The following is an 18,968-nucleotide window of genomic DNA, read 5'->3' as shown; positions in this document are numbered from 1 at the left end:
TTTTGCTTACTAAAATGGCGGAATAAGAGCGAGCGACGAGTTTTGCCTACTAAAATGGCGGAGGAAGAGCGAGCGGCGGGTTTTGCTTACTAAAATGGCGGCGTTCCGCTGCACTTCAGTACAGGCGCCTTCGACGGAGTGGTCCATCGTGCTCCTCTAGGATCTTTGTATCTTGCGGCTCCGGCTCCGTTCACAGCACCGGCACCATGGCGGCCCCGCTCAGCCTCAGCGTCAAGCAGCCCCCCATCCAGTCCACGGCGGGGGCCGTGCCCGTCCTCAATGAAAAGGGTAAGCCTGGAGCCCGGGGGGAGGGAGGGAGAGGTGCCCGGAAGCGAGGCCCAGGCTTGTGGCCTAGTGTTGGCCGCATCCCCGGGCTGGGAGCCGAGAGCCGCCGGGCGGCGGTACCGCGGGCCCAGCCGCTCCCTTCACCACCCGGGGGGGGGGGGGGTCTGGCATCTTGCTGCGCCTGCAGTGGGATTAAATATACACAGTTATATATTATATATATATATATATATATGCGTGTGAAGATAGACACCAAATGCTGGAGGAGCTGAGCTGAGGAGGGACGGGCAGCATCTCTGGAGAGAAGGGATGGAGAAGCTGCCTGTCCCCGCTGAGATACTCCAGCATGTTGTGTCTTATCTTCAGTGTAAACCAGCATCTGCAGTTCCTTCCTGTACACTTATACCCACTGACCTGTCCTGGCCCCACAGCACAACACAGCACAGCACAACACAGCACAGCACAGCACAACACAGCACAGCACAGCACAGCACAACACAACACAGCACAGCACAACACAGCACAGCACAGCACAACACAGCACAGCACAACACAGCACAGCACAGCACAACACAGCACAGCACAGCACAACACAGCACAGCACAACACAGCACAGCACAGCACAACACAGCACAGCACAACACAGCACAGCACAGCACAGCACAACACAGCACAGCACAACACAGCACAGCACAGCACAACACAGCACAGCACAACACAGCACAGCCCTCCGTGGCAAAGAATTCCACAGATTCACCACTCTCTGACTATATATATGTGTGTGTGTGTGTATGTGTTTGTATATATATGTGTGTGTGTATGTACATATGTGTGTATACGTCTTTGTTTATATGTGTGTATATGTATGTGCGTGTGTATATGTGTGTGTATATGTCTATGTATATATGTGTGTCTATATGTGTGTGTCTGTATGTATATTTGTGTGTGTGTGTATATGTCTATGTATATATGTGTGTGTTTTATATGTGCATATGTGTGTGCGTGTGTTTGTGTATATGTCTATGCATATGTGTGCATGTGTTTGTATATATGTGTGTATATGTCTGTGTATGTATATATGTGTGTGTGTTTGTATGTGTGTGTATATGTCTGTGTACATGTGTGTGTGTATGTATATATGTGTGTGTAGGAAAATAACTGCATCACAAAATGCTGGAGTAACTCAGCGGGTCAGGCAGCATCTAGGAGAGAGGGAATGGGTGACGTTTCAGGTGATGTTTCGGGTCGAGACCCTTCTTCAGACTGATGTCAGGGGGCGGGACAAAGAAAGGATGTGTATGTGTGGGTGTGTATGTAAGAAGTGTAAGAAAATAACTGCAGATGCTGGTACAAATCAAAGGTATTTATTTCACAAAAAGCTGGAGTAACTCAGCGGGTCGGCCAGCATCTCAGGAGAGAAGGAATGGGTGACGTTTTGGGTCGAGACCCTTCTTCAGTCTGAAGAAGGGTTTCGACCCAAAACGTCACCCATTCCTTCTCTCCGTAGATGCTGCCCGACCCGCTGAGTTACTCCAGCTTTTTGTGTCTACCTTGTGTTTTAATGTCATGTGTCCCAGATGAAATTCTTACTTGCAACATCGTAAACAGTAAACAATATAATAAACAAGAGAGAAAAAAAGTTCAGTGTCTGCATATATGCACACTTACAAATACACACATATATAGATCATATATATATACATTTATATATGTGTGCATACATGTATGTGTATACATATTTTTATATATGCGTGTGTATGGTTCCACCAAGATGCAGCACAGAACGCCACAGGAGATCCTTCTGAAGAAGGGTCTGGACTAGAAACGTCACCCATTCCTTCTCTCCAGAGATGCTGCCTGTCCCGCTGAGTTACTCCAGCTTTTTGTGTCTATCTTCAGTTTAAACCAGCATCTGCACTTCCTTCCTACACAGGAGATCCTTCTTCCCTGTGGCTGTCAAACTGTATAACTGCTCCTGCTTCTGTCATGGGGTAGACTGAGATGGCTCCCCTCCCCATCACCCCTCATCCCAGCACATCCCAAATCCTGGACTTTCCACTCATCACTTTAATTTCATGTTTCGATACGAAACGATACGATATGATAAAAATTTATTCATCCCTGGAGGGAAATTGGTCTGCTGACCGTCACAACACACAAGGTACACAAACTTGAAATTAAAAGTGAAAAAAGACATGTACAAGATTTTGTATATCTTGTATTTTATGACTGTTGGCAGAACAATTTCTCTCCTGGGATAAATAAAGGTCTATCATACCCTATCATATGTGTGTATATATATATATATGTGTATTTTTTTGTGTGTATATCTTCGATGTGTGTGTGTTTATGTATGAACTTGAACAAAACTTTTTTTCACGTTTATTATATTGTTTACACTATGTTCACATATTGTGTTGTGCTGCTGCAAGTAAGGATGTCATTGTTCTATCTGGGACACATGACAAAACACTCTTGGCTCTCTTGACTATTGATCCTGCTGTGCACAAATACACGTCTCATCCCAATAGTGACCCGGCTTCAATTAAATCAGTGATCGGGCTTCTGGCGGTGATTAAACTTCCCGGGACCTGTAGAATAAATATTCCCACAGCCTCTCACCGCCCCCTTCAGCTGTTTGCAGCCCTAATTCCCTCCAACAGACTCTCCCCTCCTGAGCCCAGTCTGGGTAGGGAGTACTGAAGCCCTGCTCCCCTTCTAGAATGGGTGCTACAGTGCTCAACAATAGTTAGACTCACACAGCACCAAAATAGGCCTTTCAGCCCAACTCATCTATGCCAACCAAGACCCCATCTAAGCTAGTCCCGTTTGCTCATGTTTGGCCCAAATCCCTGCAAATCTATTATAGGTTCTATGAGAAGAATGAGGCCACTTGGCCCATCAAGTCTACTCCACATTAAATCACTCTGTTCTATATTTCCCTCATTCCTAGCCATGAAAAGAACACCAGTGTGCTGGGGTAACTCAGTGGGTCAGGCAATATCTATGAACAGCAAGGATCGAGTGAGTTTTCGGGTCAGGACTCTTCAGATTCATGTCGTCCAGAGATGATGTCTGACCTGCTGAGTTACTCCAGCACTTGTGTTTTTTTTCTAAAGCGGTATCTGCAGTTCGTTGTATCTCACCTATCCATGCACCTGTCCAAGTGTCTTTTACATGTTGTTATTGTACGTGCCACAACTACCTCCTCTGACTGTTTGTTGATCATGTTCTAGGAGCAGAATTTTAGGCCGTTCGGCCCATTAAGCCTACTCCGCCATTCAATCATGGCTGATCTATCTCTCCCTCTCAATCCCATTCTCTTGCATTCTCCCCGTAACCCCTGACACCCTAACCCTTACACCCACCACCCTCTGTGTGAAAGAAGTTGCTCCTCAGGTTCCTATTAAAACATTAAAACGTTCCCCTCTCACCGTAACTGAGCACAGGCAGCTTCCTCCCACAGAGAAAGAACAATGGAGGACCCGGCGTGGGGGAGGCCGTTGTGAGGGGGAGACCGCCATGAGGGGGGAGGGGGGAGGGGGGGGGTTGGGAGAACAAAGGGGGCCCTGGCGCGGGACTTTGTCACTTTGTCACTTTGTCACTTTGTCAGCACCCTTTATGGGCGACTATTTGCATACCATCAGTGGATATTATTAAGGCAGAGATGGATAGATTCTTGATTAGTACGGGTGTCAGAGTTTATGGGGAGAAGGCAGGAGAATGGGGTTAGGAGGGAGAGATAGACCAGCCATGGCTGAATGAATGGCCGAGTGGACTTGATGGGCCGAATGGCCTAATTCTACTCCTGTTCCTTATGACCTTGGGTATGCAAGCAAAGAATTTCACGGTGACTTGACATATGTGGCAATAAAATATTAATTCAATCACTGCTTCATTCTTTGCCCAGGTGAGGTGTCCATGGAGAAAGTGAAGGTGAAGCGCTATGTGTCGGGTAAGCGGCCAGACTATGCGCCGATGGAATCCTCGGACGAGGAGGACGAGGACTTCCAGTTTGTTAAGAAGCCGAAGGATGCAGAGGCGGAGCCGGAGGTGAAGGAGGAACTGGCCAACGACCCACGTCTCAAACGCCTCCAGAACCGACTGTCCGAGGATGTTGAAGAAAGGTGAGAGAACCTCCACTCCTCGCCTCACCTGAGCTGGGGACGTGCAGTCTTCAGGGCAGATGCGGCACCCTCCATCCACTGGAGCTCCCCACAGACTGACTGTAGGTTTATGAGCCCCCTCACTTCAGGGTTCCTATTTCCCATTGCAAATACAGTGTTAAGCCAGAACAGAGATGAGGAAAAACGTTTTTGGCCAGAGAGTTGTGAATCTGTGGAATTCTCTGCCACAGAAGGCAGTGGAGGCCAATTCACTGGATGGTTTCAAGAGAGAGTTAGATCTAGCTCTTAGGGCTAATGGAATCAAGGGATATGGGGAAAAAGCAGGAACGGAGTACTAATTTTGCATGATCAGCCATAATCATATTGAATGACTAGTGGGGTACCGCAAGGCTCGGTGCTGGGACCGCAGCTATTTACAATATACATTAATGACTTAGATGAAGGGATTAAAAGTAACATTAGCAAATTTGCAGATGATACAAAGCTGGGTGGTAGTGTGAAGTGTGAGGAAGATGCTATGAGGTTGCAGTGTGACTTGGATAGGTTGTGTGAGTGGGCGGATGCATGGCAGATGCAGTTTAATGTGGATAAGTGTGAGGTTATCCACTTTGGTGGTAAGAATAGGAAGGCAGATTATTATCTGAATGGTGTCAAGTTAGGAAAAGGGGACGAGATCTGGGTGTCCTAGTGCATCAGTCACTGAAAGGAAGCATGCAGGTACAGCAGGCAGTGAAGAAAGCCAATGGAATGTTGGCCATCATAACAAGAGGAGTTGAGTATAGGAGCAAAGAGGTCCTTCTGCAGTTGTACAGGGCCCTAGTGAGACCACACCAGGAGTACTGTGTGCAGTTTTGGTCTCCAAATTTGAGGAAGGATATTCTGGCTATTGAGGGTGTGCAGCGTAGGTTTACTAGGTTGATTCCCGGAATGGTGGGACTGTCATATGTTGAAAGACTGGACCGACTAGGCTTGTATACACTGGAATTTAGAAGGATGAGAGGGGATCTTATCGAAACATATAAGATTATTAAGGGGTTGGACACATTAGAGGCAGGAAACGTGTCCCAATGTTGGGGGAGTCCAGAACCAGGGGCCACAGTTTAAGAATAAGGGGTAGGCCATTTAGAACGGAGATGAGGAAAAACTTTTTCAGTCAGAGTTGTAAATCTGTGGAATTCTCTGCCTCAGAAGGCAGTAGAGGCTAGTTCTCTGCATGCATTCAAGAGAGAGGTAGATAGAGCTCTTAAGGATAGCGGAGTCAGGGGGTATGGGGAGAAGGCAGGAACGGGGTACTGATTGAGAATGATCAGCCATGATCACATTGAATGGTGGTGCTGGCTCGAAGGGCCGAATGGCCTACTCCTGCACCTATTTTCTATGTTTCTATATTGTATGTAACAACATTAGTTTGTACTGAGGGAGTCTTAAAGTTTAAGACTGTCAACCAAGAGCCTAGCTGTTCTCAGTTCAGTTCAGTTTTAGTTTATTGTCACATGTACTGAAAAGCTTTTGTTACATGCTCACCAGACATCGGAAAGACAATACATGATTACAATCGAGCTATTCACAGTGAAAGATACACAAACAATTATCGATGATAAAGGAAACAGGCCATTGTAAGCTGTTTGTTGGGTGAAAACGAGAAGCTGGTGCGACTTGGGTGGGGGTGGGATGGAGAGAGAGGGAATGCCGTGGATACCTGAAGTGAGAGAAATCAATGTTCATACCACTGGGCTGTAAGCTGCCCAAGCGAAATATGAGGTGCTGTTCCTCCAATTTGTGTTTAGCCTCACCCTGACAATGGAGGAGACTGAGGACAGAAAGGTCAGTGTGGGAATGGGAAGGAGAATTAAAGTGTCCAGCAACCGGGAGATCAGGGTAAAGTTTATGACTGGGCCAACCTGAGGGAAGAGCGGGCTGGCAGCTTGGTTCCCGCTGCTGCCCCGAGCGTTTCTGAAGCATTTGACGTTCCCTTTGTCCGTCCCGTAGGCTGGCTCGCCACCGAATGATCATGGAGCCGGAGGTGGTGGTGGAGGCAGAATCTGAGGACGAGCGCGAGACCTGGCACGTGGAGCGGGAGGACAGCAGCGAGGAGGAGGAGGAGGAGGTGGATGACGAGGTGAGTACAAACCCTGGCCGGGGTGGCAGGGAACGAGTGTCAGGGCCTTCCACTCCAGACACTGACGAGCCCCAGCAATGAGTGGGTTAACATATGATGGCACTCGCTGCAGTTTAGAAGAATGAGGGGGGACCTTATTGAAACATACAGAATAGTGAAAGACTTGGATAGAGTGGATGTGGAGAGGATGTTTCCACTGGTGGGAGAGTCTAGGACCAGAGGTCACAGCCTCAAAATTAAAGGACAGTCTTAGGAGGAATTTCTTTAGTCAGAGGGTGGTGAATCTGTGGAATTCTTTGCCACAGAAGGCCATGGAGGCCACGTCAGTGGACATATTTAAGGCAGAGATAGAAAGATTCGTGATTAGTGCGGGTATCGGTTATGGGGAGAAGGCAGGAGATTGGAGTTAGGGGGAGAGATAGATCAGCCATGATTGAATGGCAGAATAGACTTGATGGGCCGAAAGGCCTGATTCTGCTCCTATCACTTATGATCTTATGAACTCGCGAAACTGATCAAGGTTTGTTAGTTTAGTTTATTGTCATGTGTACCGAGGTACAGTGAAAAGCTTTTGTTACGTGCTAACCAGCCAGTGGAAAGACAATACATGATTATAATTGAGCCATTTACAGTGTATAGATACATGATAAGGGAATAAAGTTTAGTGCAAGGATAGTCTGAGGGTCACCAATGAGGTAGATAGTTCAGCACTGCTCTCTGATTGTGGTAGGATGGGTTAGTTGCCTGATAACAGCTGGGAAGAAACTGTCCCTGATAACAAACTCACCACCCCCCCCCCCTCCCCTCTGATCCCGGACAGGAAATCGAGCGTCGGCGGGCGATGATGAGGCAGCGTGCGCAGGAGAGGGAGAACGAGGAGCTGGAGGTGCTGGAGGTGGAGGACGAGGGGCGGTCTGGCGAAGAGTCTGAGGAGGAGTCAGAGTACGAGGAGTACACCGACAGCGAGGACGAGACCGAGCCCAGGCTCAAGCCCGTCTTCATCAGGAGGTACGACATTGCTATTGAGGCAGTGCAGCGCAGGTTCGCAGGTTAATCCCTGGGATGGCGGGACTGTCATACGAGGAAAGATTGGAAAGACTGGGCTTGTATTCCCTGGAGTTTAGAAGGATGAGAGGGGATCTTAGAGAGACGTATAAAATTATAAAAGGACTGGACAAGTTAGATGCACGAAAAATGTTCCCGATGTTGGGGGAGTCCAGAACTAGGGGCCACACAGTCTAAGAATGAAGGGGAGGCCAATTAAAACTGAGATGAGAACAATCTTTTTCACCCAGATAGTTGTGAATTTGTCTCGAGTCGAGAAGTGAAATGTCACCCATTCCTTCTCTCTCCGGAGATGCTGCCTGTCCCGCTAAGTTACTCCAGTTTATTGTGTCCATCAATGATTTCTGTATTTTCACGTGTACCAGGTACAGTGAAATACATTGTTTGCGTACAGCTCAGCACGACTATCCCCGTGAATGAACACAATCCCCGGTTAGTGCAGAATGTGCAGGATAGCCCACTGAGTCCCCGTGGAAGAGATGCCATTTTGCTGCCATTGCCCAGGCCCATGGCAGCCGTCACCTCCATTCCGGTCGTCCTGCGATCCGTTGTCCGTCCCCACACCCGGCCCTTTGTGCCCCCATTCCCCCGGGGCCCCTCCCACAGCCGTCCTCGAGGGCCCGGCAGGTAAGATCCCCAGTTCTTCCTCCCGGGGCCTTTGTGCAGTGTCCCCTGTGTTGGGACGTCCTGATGATGAGAGAAAGGCTGCTGCGTATGTTTATATTTCCTAGTTTGTTCCACGTGCCGTGTGTGCCCCTCGTGCCAGCGCACCGCGTGTGCCGTGTGCTCCCCGTGCCGTGCGCTCCCCGTGCCGTGAGCTCTGCATGTTCCGTGTGGCGCTGCGGGGCGTGACGAGCTGTGTGCTGCCGGCAGGAAGGACCGGGTGACTGTGCAGGAGCGCGAGGCAGAGACTATGAAGCAAAAGGATCTGGAGCAGGAGGCCAAGCGGCTGAGTGAGGACCAGCGCAAATACACACTGAAGGTGGGCACGCACACACACTGGGCTCGCACACACGCACGCACTGGGCTTGCACATGCACACACACGCACACACACTGGGCTTGCACATGCACACACACACATACACACACACACACACTGGGCTTGCGCACACACACACCCACACACACTGGGCTCGCACACACACTGTGCCATCTGTGGGTATGGGAGCCGTTCATCTCTCAGCTCCCTGATCCCACTCGGAGTGGGCGGTGGTGGTGCGGGGGGAGTGGGCGGTGGTGGTGCGGGGGGAGTGGGCGGTGGTGTGGGGGAGTGGGCGGTGGTGGTGCGGGGGGAGTGGGAGGTGGTGGGGCGGTGGTGCGGGGGGAGTGGGCTGTGGTGAGGGGGGAGTGGGCGGTGATGCGGTGGGAGTGGGCGGTGGTGAGGGGGGAGTGGGCGGTGGTGAGGGGGAGTGGGCGGTGGTGGTGCCGTGGGAGTGGGCGGTGGTGAGGGGGGAGTGGGCGGTGGTGAGGGGGAGTGGGCGGTGGTGGTGCCGTGGGAGTGGGCGGTGGTGTGGGGGAGTGGGCGGTGGTGCGGGGGGAGTGGGAGGTGGTGCGGGGGGAGTGGGCGGTGGTGGTGCGGGGGGAGTGGGCGGTGGTGAGGGGGGAGTGGGCGGTGGTGGTGCCGTGGGAGTGGGCGTTGGTGAGGGGGGAGTGGGCGGTGGTGTGGGGGAGTGGGCGGTGGTGCGGGGGGAGTGGGCGGTGGTGCGGGGGGAGTGGGCGGTGGTGCGGGGGGAGTGGGCGGTGGTGGTGCGGGGGGAGTGGGCGGTGGTGGTGCGGGAGGAGTGGGCGGTGGTGCGGGGGGAGTGGGCGGTGGTGCGGGGGGAGTGGGCGGTGGTGCGGGGGGAGTGGGCGGTGGTGCGGGGGGAAGTGGGCGGTGGTGTGGGGGGAAGAGGGCGGTGGTGATGCGGGGGGAGTGGGCGGTGGGAGTGGGCGGTGGTGCAGGGGGAGTGGGCGGTGGTGCGGGGGGAGGTGGTGGTGAGGGGGAGTGGGCGGTGGTGAGGGGGGAGTGGGTGGTGGTGCCGTGGGAGTGGGCGGTGGTGTGGGGGGAAGTGGGCGGTGGTGTGGGGGGAAGAGGGCGGTGGTGATGCGGGGGGAGTGGGCGGTGGTGATGCGGGGGGAGTGGGCGGTGGTGCGGGGGGAGTGGGCGGTGGTGAGGGGGAGTGGGCGGTGGTGAGGGGGAGTGGGTGGTGGTGCCGTGGGAGTGGGCGGTGGTGAGGGGGGAGTGGGTGGTGGTGCCGTGGGAGTGGGCGGTAGTGAGGGGGAGTGGGTGGTGGTGCCGTGGGCGGTGGTGGTGCCGTGGGAGTGGGCGGTGGTGTGGGGGGAAGTGGGCGGTGGTGTGGGGGGAAGTGGGCGGTGGTGTGGGGGGAAGTGGGCGGTGGTGTGGGGGGAAGTGGGCGGTGGTGTGGGGGGAAGTGGGCGGTGGTGTGGGGGGAAGTGGGCGGTGGTGTGGGGGGAAGTGGGCGGTGGTGTGGGGGGAAGTGGGCGGTGGTGTGGGGGGAAGTGGGCGGTGGTGTGGGGGGAAGTGGGCGGTGGTGTGGGGGGAAGTGGGCGGTGGTGTGGGGGGAAGTGGGCGGTGGTGATGCGGGGGGAGTGGGCGGTGGTGATGCGGGGGGAGTGGGCGGTGGTGGTGCGGGGGGAGTGGGTGTTGGTGCCGTGGGAGCGGGGGCATTTACCAGGCCGGTGGCTGCTGGCGTTTTGCAGATCGTGGAGGAGGAGGCGCGGCGGGAGATTGAGGAGTCGCGGAGAACACTGTCTGCGCTCGATGCCCTGAACACCGACGATGAGAACGACGAGGAGGAGTACGAGTCGTGGAAAGTGCGGGAACTGAAACGCATCAAACGGGACCGCGAGGAGCGGGAGTCGTGAGTATCCCCCCCAATGGCGGCCGCCCGGGCGGCTGGGTGAGGTCACGTGGTGCGCGGGGCGGTGACGTCAACATATTTGGGAGTGAGGAAGTTGGCAACCCTGGGTGTGGGGCTCTGTGACTGTATGGTGTGGGGCTCTGTGGACCGTGGTATGGTGTGGGTGAGGGGTGTTTGCTGACTGAGTTCTTTGCCTGTGTGGGCTCTGTGGACCGTGGTATGGTGTGGGGCTCTGTGGACTGTTGTATGGTGTGGGGCTCTGTGGACTGTTGTATGGTGTGGGGCTCTGTGGACTGTTGTATGGTGTGGGTGAGGTGTGTTTGCTGACTGAGTTCTCTGCCTGTGTGGGCTCTGGACCGTGGTATGGTGTGGGGCTCTGTGGACTGTTGTATGGTGTGGGGCTCTGTGGACTGTTGTATGGTGTGGGTGAGGTGTGTTTGCTGACTGAGTTCTCTGCCTGTGTGGGCTCTGGACCGTGGTATGGTGTGGGGCTCTGTGGACTGTTGTATGGTGTGGGGCTCTGTGGACTGTTGTATGGTGTGGGTGAGGGGTGAGGGGTGTTTGCTGACTGAGTTCTCTGTGTGCAGCATGGAGAAGGAGAAGGCGGAGATCGACAGGATGCACAACCTGACGGAGGAGGAGAGGCGGGCTGAGCTTCGAGCCAACAGCAAAGCCATCACCAATAAGGCCAGCAAAGGGAAGTACAAGTTCCTGCAGAAGTACTATCACAGGGGAGCCTTTTTCATGGTGAGTTGCAGCCACTAACTACATTTTAAGCGAGTTTGTGTGCAACAGTCAGTTCACTGAAGATAGGCATAAAATGCTGGAGTAACTCAGCGGGTCAGGCAACATCTCTGGAGAGAAGGAATGGGTGATGTTTCGGGTCGAGGTCCTTCAGAATGAAAAGAAGGGTCTCGACCCGAAACGTCACTCATTCCTTGTCTCCAGAGATGCCGCCTGACCCGCTGAGTTACTCCAGCACTTTGTTCTTTTTGCTGTAATCCAGCATCTTCAGTTCCTTGTTACTACATAATCCCTGCCCAGGTGTTGGCAATAGTTTCTTGTCTCGTGTACAGAGGTATAGCGACAAGTTTCTGTTTGCGTGCTATCTAGCCAGTGGGATAATGAGTGTTATGCCATGCACCAGTCCAAAGGGTGGTTATGGTGAATGCACCATTTGTCCGTTGATGTTGGTCGATGTGTGGGTTGGGTGAACTGAGTCTTCACATCTGCCGTTCCACAGGATGAAGAGGAGGACCTGTACAAACGGGACTTCAGCTCCCCCACACTGGAGGACCATTTCAACAAGACCATCTTACCCAAGGTTATGCAGGTAAGACACGCCAGTATCGCCAGAGGCCTTGAGTTCCCGTTGTGTGTGTGTGTGTATGTGTGTGTGTGTGCGTGCGTGCGTGCATTAATTGCTCTCTGCGGAAGGAATGCATCGTACAAAGGCTGGGGGAACCACGGGCGATTACAGAGAACATTCAACGCTCTGTAGAGCGGGGGAAACTTTTTTTTTCCCCCTACTTAACAAGCTCTTTATTCAGTAATCGCAATTGACGGTGTACCAGAAGGTACCAAGACTTTCGACAGTCACGTTCTGTATCAGCCTGTATCAGCCGTTCATTATAATACAATAGTGCCGTCTGTATCTACAATGAGCTCGGCCCCCCACGCTGACCAGCGTTCATGGAAGACCTCCAGAGACCCCGTGGACACCGCGTGTTCCCTCTCCAGGGTCACGCGAGCACAGACGTAGGCCCGGAAGAGGGGCAGGCAGCCGACTCTGGTGTGACCATCGACTGCAGTACCAGAACCAAGGAGTTAATGGGGAAGTGGTGCCAAGTTTGCAGGGATTCTCCACAGTAAGTTAAAACAAAACCAGGGTTGAAGCGGGAAGGGACATATTGTTCTCACTGACACTTCACCAACAAGAAACACCCCTCTGCTGGGTGTACAAGGTAGGGCATAAAAACATCTTTACTTGTGTGTCTTTGGAATGGCATCTTTCTCATCGGATGGGCTGTGCGTCAGAGCGGGCTGTGTCTGAAGTGGTTTTTCCTGGGACGTTTGAGAAAGTTACTGCAGAGAGAAATCTTGCGTAGTGCTGGAGTAACTCAGCGGGTCAGGAAACATCTTGTGTGGATCACATAGTGCTGGAGGAACTCAGCGGGTCAGGAAACATCTTGTGTGGATCACATAGTGCTGGAGGAACTCAGCGGGTCAGGAAACATCTTGTGTGGATCACACAGTGCTGGAGTACTTCAGCGGGCCAGGCAGCATCTTGTGTGGAACATAGTGCTGGAGTAACTCAGCGGGTCAGATGGCATCTCACCTATCCATGTGCTCCAGAGATGCAGCCTGACCCACTGGTTAACTCCAGCGTTTTGTGTCTCTGGGCAACTTGAATGCAACACTGGGTCAACACTGAGCGGGAGGGTTCAGGTGAGAGAGTGATTCATCCATTGGATTTTTCAAGGGCCACATACTATTTCTGTGCTGAGATTCTTTGAGCTGTGCTTATCTGTTTCACGTGGGTGGTATTGGAACAGTGTTGATGCTGAATTTTGTTTCTTTTCTACCCAACCCACAAATAAAATCAGGTGAAGAACTTTGGGCGGTCGGGGCGGACCAAATACACTCACCTGGTCGACCAGGACACCACCTCATTCGATTCCGCCTGGGCTCAGGAGTCTGCCCAGAACAGCAAGTTCTTCAAGCAGCGAGCAGCCGGCGTGCGAGACGTCTTCGAGAGGCCCTCGGCCAAGAAGCGGAAGACCACGTAACTGGGCGTGGTATGTGCCGTGGCTGCGTGGTATGTGCGCTGGACATCCAGCACTGGCACTGCGCTGCCCTGTCTTGCACTAACCCACTGGTGTGTGTAACCTGGAGCTTTCATACCTATTGGAGACTAGCAGCATCGTCTATCCAGCGAACACACTGTTCACACCTAACTTAAAACTTACTCTTTAAAGTAAACTTATTTTCTAAAGTTTGTAACTCTGTGATCATGTATTATTTTCCTTTTCTGTTGCGTTGATAGGATAAAATTGGCACGTTAACCAATTGTCACTGTTGTTTCATTGTACAAAGTTTCAATGGGAGTCCAGTCTCTGTTCTGTGATGTGTAGGAACTGCAGATGCTGGTTTACACCGAAGGTCGACACAAAACGCTGGAGTAACTCAGCGGGGCAGGCAGCATCTCTGGAGAGAAGGAATGGGTGACGTTTCGGGTCTAGACCCTTCTTCAGACTGAAGGAGAAAGTCTATGTTGCTGTCTGTGTGGAGTTTGCACGTTCATCCAGTGACCGTGTGGGTTTCCTCCAGGTGCTCTGACTTCCTCCCACATCCCAAACACATGCGGGGTTGTAGGTTAATTGGCCCTCTGTAAAAAACAATTGTCCCTTGTATGTAGGGGGTGGATGAGAAAGTGGGATAACATCGAACCAGTGTGAATGGAGCGATTGAGGGCTGGCACGGACTTGGTGGGCCAAAAGGCCTGTTTCCAAGCTTTATCTCCCTCCAAACCTACAAAGTCTTAACCTCAAAGACCGTTGGATCCATATCAAACACAAAACAAATTCCTACATTAAAATGTCAGTTAGATTTTATTTCAAAATAGTAAAAAAATGATAGACTACATTTAAAAAGTTGAAAACATCTGAAAATAATTATATCTGGTGGTATTTTGCTTTCATCAAATGATGGAGATATTTCCCAGCACACTGCCAGTCTGATCCATTACCTCCACCCCTACAGCCTAAAAACGCTACTTTCATCCTACGATCCTCTTGAGTTTGTGTTCCACTAAAACGGCCCCCTTCTCTACTTGTTCCTGGATCTCTTTGCCCGAGTCTTCAGTGTTGCAGATTCTATAGAGTGAGAGAGGAGGAGGGAAGAGTAACATGGGCATGTGGCACATGAAGCATTGTCTCCATCCCCCAGTCACCTCCATCAAGACAGGTAGGGGGAGAACAAATACAGAGACACACAGGCCATTCGGCCCGCCGAGTCCATGCCGACCAGCGATCCCCGCACACTAACACTATTCTACACACTCGAGGGACAATTTAGCCTTGTCCAGCTTACAAATCTGGACGTCTTTGGAGTGTGGGTCTCTGGCGCTGTGAGGAAGCAACTCTACCGCTGCGCCACCGTGCCACGCAATCTGTAGTAGAGGTAGTGGACTGGAGTGGAATCTAAGCAAGAATCCAACCTCTTCTGTGATGAAGCTGTGGTGCTGAAACAGGCAACAACACAGTTTTCTTCCTCCCACTTCGTCAGCTTAGCGTCCCAAGTTGAGTTTATTGTCATCTGCACCAGAGGTACAATGACAAGCTTGTTTGTGACAGAATCTCAATAGACTCAGAGAACAGACAAGAACATTACCCAAATATAAATAACACATACAATTCTGCAAGACTATGAACAAAAGGAAGATTATGCAGCAAAGTAGCAAGACTTTGCAACAAAACACAATTAGGATAAAAGTCCTAAGTCCAAGTGTAAAAGATTGTGTGGGTGGGGGGGGGGGTTAAGCAGGCTAGGATTTTATTTCCTTGGATCAGGGGAATAGATAGAGTGAATACGCTCAGAGTTGGGGAATCCCTACTCTGGGGTTGAAAAAAGTTGAAAGTGAGTGGGAAAAGTTGTCCCTCAGGTTCCTCTTAAATCTTTCCTCTCTCACCTTATACCTCTGTCCAACCTGGGAAAAGGACAGTGCATTTACCCCATCTCCCTCATGATTTTATATATGATCATCCCACAGCTAGCTGTGCTTCAAAGGATACAAGCCAAATGCAGGATAATGGGACTAGCTTAGATGGGGACATCTTGGTCAGCAGGAATGAGTTGGGCCAAAGGGCCTGTTGACAGGCTGGATGACTATGAATAAAGTCATAGCCTGCCTCACTCACCCCTGTAGTTCAGACCCTCAGTCCTGGCAACATCTAACTTATTAGAGTCATAGAGTGATACAGTGTGGAAACAGGCCCTTCGGCCCAACTTGCCCACACAGCCACTTGGAGGTCACAGGCAAAGCTGGCACTGCAGACAGAGAGAAGGAGGAGGAACTTAACTCAGAGTGTTGTGAATCTGCATAACTGTGGAGGACGTGCCATTGTCAGCAAAAATACAGTGGTGGTGATCGTTGGTCGGCTTGGACTTAGTGGGCTTAAGAGCCTGTCTCCACGCTGCATCTCTAAAGGCCAAAACATAACTGGGTCGACTGGGCTTGTATTCACTGGAACTTAGAAGGATGAGAGAAGATCTTATAGAAACATGTAAAATTCTTATAAGGATTGGACAGGCTGGATGCAGGAAAAATGTTCCCAATGTTGGGGGAGTCCAGAACCAGGAGTCACACAGTTTAAGAATAAGGGGTGGGCCATTTAGGACTGAGATGAGGAAAAACCTTTTTCACCCAGAGAGTTGTGAATCTGTAGGATTCTCTGCCACAGAAAGCAGTGGAGGCCGATTCACTGGATGTTTTTAAGAGAGAGTTAGACTTAGCTCTTAGGGCTAAAGGAATCAAGGAATATGGGGAGAAAGCCAGAATGGGGTACTGATTTTAGATGATCAGCCATGATCCTATTGAATGGCGGTGCTAACTCAAAGGGCTGAATGGCCTACTCCTGCACCTATTTTTGTGTGTTTCTAATAGTCTTGTACCTATGACAATAAACTCGACTTGAGCTGAAGATGGTGTGGGTTACCTGCAGGAGTCTCTGGCGTTGACAATAACTTTGCCGCTAGATTCCTCCTGTTGCGCTGTGATCTTCTCCTGGTTTCCTGAGCCTTGTCTGGCCTCTCGTCCTCCTGTTCTCCAGCTGCCTCGGTGTTGCGGCCATTCCTCTGGGGAGGATCCTCTGGCACTGCAGGAGACCTCTGCTGCTCCACCTTCGCCTTCCTCTTCTTGGCTGCGTGACCCTGTCAAGAAGATGAACAGCTGAAGATCGACACAAAGTGCTGGACTAGTGCAGTCTGCAAACTAGTCAGCCGCCAAGGTCAGAACTAAACCTGGGTCTCTTGCATTGTGGGGTGGCTACCCGACCTGTTAGAGTGAAGAAACAGGCTCTTCAGCCCAACTTACCCACACCAACCAACATGTCCCAGCTGCACGAGTCCTGCATTTGGTCCATATCCCTCTAAACCTGTCCTAACTGTTTCTTAAATGTTGGGATAGTCCCAGCCTCAACTACCTCATCTGGCAGCTCGTTCCATACACCCACCACCCTTTATTTTTAAAAGTTACCCCTCAGATTCCTAGTAAATCTTTTAGATTTTAGATTTTTTTAGATTTAGAGATACAGCTCGGAAACAGGCCCTTCGGCCCACCGAGTCCGCGCCGCCCAGCGATCCCCGCACATTAACACTATCCTACACACACTAGGGACAATTTTTACATTTACCCAGCCAACTAACCTACATACCTGTACGTCTTTGGAGTGTGGGAGGAAACCGAAGATCTCGGAGAAAACCCACGCAGGTCACGGGGAGAACGTACAAACTCCGTAAAGACGGCGCCCGTAGTCAGGATCGAACCTGAGTCTCCGGCGCTGCATTTGCTGTAAGGCAGCAACTCTACCGCTGCGCCACCGTGCCGCTTTTCCCTTTCACTTTAAAGCTACGTCCTCGATTCACCTACTCTCTGGGCAAGAGACTCTGTGCATCTACCCGATCTATTCCTCTCATGATTTTATTCACCTCTATAAGATCACCCCTCATCCTCCTGCGCTCCAGGGAATAGTCCCAGCCTGCTCAACCTCTGCCCATATCTCAGTGCCATCTAGGTAAGCTAAATGTCCCACCAGTTTTCCGTCATAGTCAGAGTGATACAGCATGGAAACAGGCCCTTCGGCCCAACTTCGACATGCCGACACTAACCAAGATGGCCTTCAAGGTTAGTCAAACTTTCCCCACGTTGGAGCTCTATCCATCTAAACCACATCCATATTTAGAAGGATGAGAGGGGATCTTATCGAAACGTATAAGATTATTAAGGGGTTGGACACGTTAGAGGCAGGAAACATGTTCCCAATGTTGGGGGAGTCCAGAACAAGGGGCCACAGTTTAAGAATAAGGGGTAGGCCATTTAGAACTGAGATGAGGAAAAACTTTTTCAGTCAGAGAGTTGTGAATCTGTGGAATTCTCTGCCTCAGAAGGCAGTGGAGGCCAATTCTCTGAATGCATTCAAGAGAGAGCTATATAAAGCTCTTAAGGATAGCGGAGTCAGGGGGTATGGGGAGAAGGCAGAAACGGGGTACTGATTGAGAATGATCAGCCATGATCACATTGAATGGCGGTGCTGGCTCGAAGGGCCGAATGGCCTCCTCCTGCACCTATTGTCTATTGTCATCCACGTCCAAAATTATTTTAAATGTTGATATTGTATCTGCCTCAATTACTCCCTCTGGCAGCTTCTTCAATTTAAGTATCACCCTGGGGCTCCTGTTAAACCTTGCCCGTCTCACCTTCAAACTACGCCCTTAATTGCCTTCCATCACAGTGAGGAATGTGGAATCTGCTGTGATGGATGTTTATGTTAACGTTTATGTGGCTGTGTGTCTTGTTGCTTTTCACTTAGTACGGCTGTATAGTAACTCAAATCTCACTGTGCCTTAATTGGTCCAAGTGACAATAAACTGACCCTGAAACCTTGATGTTTCCAGGTCAGAAAGGGTCCCGACCAGAAACGTGACTGATCCCTGTTCTCCAAAGATGCTGCTTGTACCCAGTGTTACTCCAACACCTTGCATCTTCCCTTGTGTTCTTGATTTCTCAACATCGGCAAAGAGACTGTGTGACTGGCTTTGATTTGTCATTTTGCATACCTTTCATTCATTTATTCTATGTACCTTTTCATATCTCACGTTACCCTTTCCCCTGATTCCCAGTCTGAAGAAGTGTCTTGACCCGAAACATCACCTATTCCTTTTCTCCAGAGGTGCTGCCTGACCCGCTGAGTTACTCCAGTATTTTCTGTCTATCTTCTGTGTGAATTAACCCTATTTACTTTAGTTTAGTTTAGAGATACCGCGCAGAAACAGGCCCTTCGGCCCAACAAGTCCGTGGCGACTAGCGATCCCTGCACATTAACACTATCCTACACACACTAGGGCCAATTTACAATTATACCAAGCCAATTAGCCTACAAACCCGCACGTCTTTGGAGTCCGGGAGGAAACCGAAGATCTCAGAAAAAACCCACGCAGGTCACAGGGAGAACGTACAAACTCCGTACAGACGGCCCTCCTAGTCAGGATCAAACCCGGGTCTCCGGCGCTGTAAGTGCTGTGAGGCAGCAACTCTACCGCTGCTCCACCGTGCCCCTCTTGAGTTAATACATGTCTGTCATAGAAACAGAAAAATAGGTGCAGGAGTAGGCCATTCGGCCCTTTGTGCCAGCACCGCCATTCAATATGATCATGGCTGATCATGTCAAATCAGTACCCCGTTCCTGCTTTTTCCCCATATCCCTTGATTCCATTAGCCCCAAGAGCTAGA

The 18,968-nt window shown here is 51.0% G+C and overlaps 2 protein-coding genes across 3 annotated transcripts in view; one reads left to right on the top strand and one right to left on the bottom strand.

Moving 5' to 3' along the window:
* The first annotated feature begins 109 nt into the window (after window positions 1-109).
* On the top strand, window positions 110-13,529 carry mfap1 (microfibril associated protein 1). The gene is made up of 9 exons (XM_078429719.1): window positions 110-288; window positions 4,196-4,412; window positions 6,402-6,531; window positions 7,352-7,539; window positions 8,470-8,578; window positions 10,299-10,459; window positions 11,047-11,206; window positions 11,703-11,792; window positions 13,066-13,529. Exons 1-9 carry the CDS (start codon window positions 207-209, stop codon window positions 13,246-13,248), a joined length of 1,320 nt encoding a protein of 439 aa, XP_078285845.1. The 5' UTR covers window positions 110-206; the 3' UTR covers window positions 13,249-13,529.
* A 534-nt stretch (window positions 13,530-14,063) lies between these two features.
* Window positions 14,064-18,968, bottom strand: part of neil1 (nei-like DNA glycosylase 1) — a 29,697-nt gene continuing 24,792 nt past the window's right edge. For both annotated transcript variants that reach the window (XM_078429949.1, XM_078429950.1), the window contains 2 exons: window positions 16,177-16,390; window positions 14,064-14,334 (listed from right to left, as the gene is read on the bottom strand). In XM_078429949.1, coding sequence (XP_078286075.1) covers window positions 14,288-14,334; window positions 16,177-16,390 — 261 coding nt within the window. In that variant the 3' untranslated portion in view covers window positions 14,064-14,287. The remainder of the gene's footprint in view (window positions 14,335-16,176; window positions 16,391-18,968) is intronic.

Source organism: Rhinoraja longicauda, chromosome 38, assembly GCF_053455715.1.
Source record: "Rhinoraja longicauda isolate Sanriku21f chromosome 38, sRhiLon1.1, whole genome shotgun sequence".
In the NCBI taxonomy this organism is placed as follows: domain Eukaryota; kingdom Metazoa; phylum Chordata; class Chondrichthyes; order Rajiformes; family Arhynchobatidae; genus Rhinoraja; species Rhinoraja longicauda.
This window is presented reverse-complemented; position numbering and strand designations above follow the sequence as displayed.